The 6,000-nt window shown below is 41.9% G+C and overlaps 1 protein-coding gene across 3 annotated transcripts in view; it reads right to left on the reverse strand.

Moving 5' to 3' along the window:
- The window catches only part of antxr2a (ANTXR cell adhesion molecule 2a), a 44,159-nt gene extending 38,391 nt beyond the window's left edge, over positions 1–5,768 (reverse strand). For 2 of the 3 annotated variants that reach the window (XR_010874777.1, XM_067228147.1), the window contains exons 1-4: positions 5,402–5,768; positions 3,002–3,073; positions 628–699; positions 409–490 (exon numbers count right to left, since the gene is read on the reverse strand). Coding sequence is in view for 2 of the 3 variants with exons in the window: in XM_067228147.1 (XP_067084248.1) it covers positions 409–490; positions 628–699; positions 3,002–3,073; positions 5,402–5,610 (435 nt within the window). In the remaining variant the exon portion in view is untranslated. Of the gene's footprint in view, positions 1–408; positions 491–627; positions 700–3,001; positions 3,074–4,950; positions 5,019–5,401 lie in introns of those variants that run through there. The other variant, XM_067228148.1, reaches the window with a different exon arrangement.
- Positions 5,769–6,000: the final 232 nt, after the last annotated feature.

Raw genomic sequence — 6,000 nt, forward strand, 5'->3', positions numbered from 1 at the left:
TGCCGAGCACGAGGCGAGGTGTGTTTGCATCGGTTGCAGCTGGGCCTTTTTTTACTATATCACCTCCAAACCTTTGTTTAAACTAATATCAAACACCCAAACATTCTGGGAATTTTCATGTGTCTACTTACATTTTACAACTACGAAGCCCCTAAAGGGACATGGAGAAGAAGAAAAAATCTTTCTGGTGCGCACAACAAAAGTTTCTGGTGCGCACGAGAAACATTCTTGTTACCACGCTTAAGTATCTGGTGGATACTCCATGCACAGAAGCGTGCATTAGATCTGCTGTTTTCATGCGTGGAAATGACTTATAAGGACATTAAAAGTTTGCTTGCGAGTCGTCACCACTATATCATCTAGAAAGACATTAAAAACGAATATTGAAGTCGTATCGTCTGGCCATACCTCTTTAATGCCCTCATGCATGAACGTTTCACCTGCTGGCTTCACATCCTTTAGTCGTCTCAGGCCCTCCTCGATTTTGTAACTAGAAAAACAAAAAGGAATCCACTGACACCTCAGAGGGCAGGATGTCAAGATCTTAACAATGGAATGTCTCATTAATTTCCATCGGTTAGATAAGTCATTACTATTCTGCTAAGCAGTACTTTTGTCATACCATACCTATCTCCAGTTAGAGGTAGCAGGACTTGTGCTTGTGCTGAGAACACAATGAAGGACACCCTCATACTTGGGCTGGAGAGTAAAAACAGATTATTAAATTGAAATGTGGAGGAGAAAAGTACGTGTGATACAGTATTCCGGCTCCTACTAGAAGTATATATACATATATATATAAAACAGTATCCTGATTCATTTCCACACATCTTTTTTGGATGCCAACAAAAACAACCTCTATAGAGGTGTGATTTCAGCATGGCATTCAAGATCATTTACATTACATTTACATTTAGTAATTTAGCAAACGCTCTTATCCAGAGCGACTTACAGTAAGTACAGGGACATTCTCCCGAGGCAAGTAGGGTGAAGTGCCTTGCCCAAGGACACAACGTCATTTTGCACGAAATCGAACTTGCAAGGTTGCAATCGAACTGGCAACCTTCAGATTACCAGCCCGATTCCCTAACCGCTCAGCCGCCTGACTCAACCTCTATAGAGGTGTGATTTCAGCATTGCATTCAAGATCATCCTCTATAGAGGTGTGATTTCAGCATGGCATTCAAGATCAACGGATTTGGTTTAAAAAAAACTGATCAAAGACACATGTCTCTCAGAGGCAAATTAAATTAACAAATAAATAATAAAATACTGTTTTAATCATGCTTTATTATAAAATGAGTTCAGATAAAAACCATTGTCCTTCTGTCTGTACTTCCTTCTGGTGGGGAGAAAGGAAGTGGTGCTGAAACATGGACAGGAAACAAGTTGTCATCGGAATGACTCATACATCCTATTACAAAATACTGTATATTTGTACCTGCCACTGACTGGGGGTGTGAATAAGTTAGTGCACAATAGTGTTAGTTCCCAAGAAAACACTACTGGCCAACTATCTGTGTCATCAGACAACTGTCTCTCATTGTAAACATTTATCAAGTTACAAATGTAGGAATTGTATTTAGTTAACACAGCTATGTGAGAATAACTAGCTTAGGTGTAATACACATCCTAGAAATGTCTATACTTTGTAAAGGTTTCTCTTTCCAAAAACATTAGTGGAGTTCCTACTTGTTGTTTCCATCTAACTAACTAGAGTACTAACCAATAAAGAAACACCCTTTTCTGTACAGTGAACAGCCGATTACGTTTGCGCAACAAGCTATACCTATTACACCACATTTCTGCTATCTTGATGTTCTGTTCAGATTTCTTAGTTCTTCCCCTTGCCTCCCCTAGTTGTAGATCTAGGCTGGACCATTCTATACACTAGCAGGGTATAACCATGACAACAATTCAACTCCTGACTAGGTGGAGTCAGGTGGCTGAGCGGTTAGGGAATCGGGATAGTAATCTGAAGGTTGCCAGTTCGATTCCCGGCTGTGTCAAATGATGTTGTGTCCTTGGGCAAGGCACAACCTTTAAGCCACATGGCCTTGGTAACGAGAAGACAGCTGCAGCATATAGGTTACTTCATTTCTGCACAGCTGACTTTCTACATTTTGAGTTGGAACTTCTGAGAAGAAATCCATCCATTTAATTCACAAATGCAAGAGCTAGACGTGTGTCAAACTATACATGTAGTTGTGTGTTAATTCTGCCATGTAAACTACAAATAGTGCGTATTTAAATAGTCAAATCGGTTGACCATACAGTATGTACATATTTCAGTTCTCCTGTATATTGTTGAACTTCTGTATGTTTGTTGTGACATATTAGGCTCGGGCTTTCAATCATTTCAATCCTGATGAAAAACTTGAGTTTTTGCCTTGGATTCACCACAAAGAGACAGCTATGCCAAAGAAATATCCGGTAGGGAAGGAAGAGAGCGGTCCAGCAGGCCGCCCCTGATGGCAGAGCAGAAGTGCTCCTGGTAAACATTGTGTAGCAGATTGTCCTTGCCTTCCTGTGTTCCTTACTGTACATTCTCTGCCTCTCAGCTTCTATGTGGAAAGGGGGATATGTGTGGATCTGGACCCCCCCCTCCCTGTACAAATGGCCATTCTCACAGCCCAGAATGATGATCCTTCTCTGCCACCCACTCCCACCTGGTGCATTTGCTATTTTCTTCAACAAACCACTTCATTCTGGCTGGGTCGCTAACCGTCTGTACTGGCACGTACCATTGATTCAAACGTTATGCAAGCTCAAAATTCAATCTGTGAATCTAGTTGACTTTCCTTTATAGCAAGCGGGCTGGACACATGGAGGTGTACTACGCTACAATTTATGGTGGGAACTGGGCACTAAATATCATCCAACTGGTGGAGGAGTTGATTGAATGTCACTGAACACTGGTTGTAACTGGTTGTTGTGGTCACTGGTATAAAAGGCCCGGTATGTCCTTGGACCATTCTTGTGGTCATGACAACATACTCACCTCACAAACCGGTCAGTAAGATTCTTCACAAAGGCGTATATTTCTCCCCAGTCATTCGCCACACTTCCAGACCTGCAACAGAGGCGCTGTAGTCATCATGCTGACTTGCTGTGCTGAGTTAGTATCTCCTGTGGTTAAGTCTGAAGTGTCCTGTTAATCCAGGACCGAATGAGTCAGATAAATGTTAGACCAGCGTTCTGCAATGGGATCAAAGCTAACCACACTGGCTTTGAAGAACCCTCCATGAGTTGGGTTAAGGGGTCAGGAGGGATAGGGAGTTAAAAGTTAAGGGAGCTTAACTTTTATGAGACAGTTACAGTTTGTGTTATGGAAGTAGTCTAACAGGAGGAAAACAGTACTTTGTACTAGACCAATCCACAACCTATAAAATATAAACCACAAATCTAGCCAAAAGTCTCAGATTAACAGGAATCAAAGTAATTTGTTGGATCATTTGTGGTAATAAATGTACAGTGATTTAAAATGTTAGCAATCCTCTAAAAATAGACATTAATTTAACTCACCCAACAAAGGATGTTGAGTGAGTCCTATAAGCCCTTCTTACCCCCATCTATAAGATAGGAGTAAGGTAATTTTCAGATTCACCATTAACTAAGTGATATTTTATTTTTCACCTCATACATAAACAGGAAGCCAACATGCTTGGTGGCAAATGCTCTTTCTTATCCTTTCCCCCAAACTTGGAAACATGCCATTTTTCTGAAGCTGTTGAGTGTCAATATTTCCTGCCTAGAGTGAAGCCCTCCACCCCAAACTAAATTATACAATTACTCAATGATGGCAGAGATAGTGTTGGCACAACTGACAAAGTATGTTATTCCAGCCTGTATGGGTTTGAATGCTGGTTCTGTAAATACTATGACCCTGCCCAGATAGAGTATCTTTGATTGTTTAAAATCAAATGTTAGTGTTGCTGGCCACTGAAATGAAAGTTGATCAGTACGGCTTGTTTGATAACCTAATACAGTGTTTCTCTGTTAGTATTGACTCTGGCGATGCATAGTTCTCAGGTAAAAACCAAAGCCCCAGCTTGATTTACTGGTCGGAGTGTAAGGCCCGCTCAAGTACTCAGGGTAGTGTGACATCCAGGTTAAGGTTATGCAGAGTAGCAGGTTAGCCCAAGCCCGGGCACCGGCCCGGGCACCATAGGCTAGTGATCAATTAAAGGTTGAGTAGCCTATAACCAAACTCAGTAAGACTATTTGTTCATCTGAGCTACAACAGTGTTATTCGGTCAGCTCAGCTAGTGTTAGCTAGGTCAGTTCAGCTAGTGTTAGCTAGGTCAGCTCAGCTAGTGTTACATTACATTTACATTTAGCAGACGCTCTTAATCAGAGCGACTTACAGTAAGTACAGGGACATTCCCCCAAGACAAGTAGGGTGAAGTGCCTTGCCCAAGGACACAACATCATTTGGCACGGCCAGGAATCGAACCAACAACCTTCTGATTAATAGCCCGACTCCCTAACCGCTCAGCCATCTGACCCCCCTAGTGTTAGCTAGGTCAGCTCAGCTAGTGTTAGCTAGGTCAGCTCAGCTAGTGTTAGCTAGGTCAGCTCAGCTAGTGTTAGCTAGGTCAGTTCAGCTAGTGTTAGCTAGGTCAGCTAGTGTTAGGGTGGATAGGCAGTGGGCCTCCCTCTCAGCAGAGTTCTACTCTCTAGTCATTGATAAAGACATTGACCTTGAGGGAGGAGGGGCTGTGTGAAAGATGGGAGTCCTAATGGTCTAACTCCTGTGTTTTATGTTCTCTACACATACATTGAATTGTAATTATTAGTTTAATTACCTCTCTGTCATTTCAAGGGCACATACTACACACTATGTTCATATTGGTCCCTTTGACTGCCATTAGGGTGCAAAGTGGGTATGAATCAGTTGGAGTTAGATATACCCTATAGTAAATTCCTTGTTTGTGCTTACAAACTTACTTGGCAAATGAAGCTGTTTTAGATTCTGATCAATCCAGGCTCTTTGTGCCACCCAAAAGTATCATGGTTCATCCAAATCATGCTGTCATGGACCAGGCATGACTGCAGACTGCTTGTGTCGTTAATGAAGATCAATAATCATTCTAGTGTTATTCCGAGTGCATTTAGAGACACTGTGTAGCTTTGTGTCTGCCAACATCATGAGTTGAACTTCAGCGTGACAGTCATTTCAGCCATTTCAGTGGTGCAGGACCATCGCATTTAACCTAATTCAATCATTGGCTGTGCCAGCAACGCCAAATCACGTTAACTATCTGACTGCTGCGATAGCTCAACGGACACAACCACGTCCACAAATCATCATTTGTCCCGTTGTAGTGGCATTCGTTACAGTACACAATTTTTTTTTGTTGAGAATACATCAGTAACTACGTATATTGTAGCGACTTACCTGTCTAAAACAAAGTATAAATCATACGCTCCGTGACATGAGGCTTCCTCTGCATGACAAGACGATGCAAACAAAGTAAGTAGAATTATAACTGCTGTTGCTGAAGTCCAGTGAGTATTCAAGTAAAAACGATTCTTCTTCGTTGTCGAGGTGGACAGCTGTTGAAACATTTTGGCTCGATATAAGCTTAACTTTTCATGCGATATCATACAGCCCGATAAACGTCCAACAGTCCCTCGACGATCTCGACTAGTAGACAATCAAGACAGACCTCAACTTTCCTGGTTAGGAACAACATGCCAGAGATCCACTCAAACTAAGTAACCGTGCTTCTTGCAAAATATAGAAAACCCCCAAGCTGACGTCAACGACAAGATTTCTTCATGTTTTTTTTACTGACTACCGCTATGATGTTGGCAAAACCCTGCTCTACGCGTCCTAATCATGGAAGTGATATTATAAAATATTCCAAAAGTATTTTTCACACAACACACCCCGAGTAAACGTTATTAAATACGCGCATGCGTGAAATTTGAGCCAGATGCGTGTCCTGAGGCCGCGCATCAAACAGCTGCATCATATTTCCGCGGTGTAGTTAA

The sequence above is a fragment of the Osmerus mordax genome, chromosome 24, assembly GCF_038355195.1.
Source record: "Osmerus mordax isolate fOsmMor3 chromosome 24, fOsmMor3.pri, whole genome shotgun sequence".
Lineage (NCBI taxonomy): Eukaryota > Metazoa > Chordata > Actinopteri > Osmeriformes > Osmeridae > Osmerus > Osmerus mordax.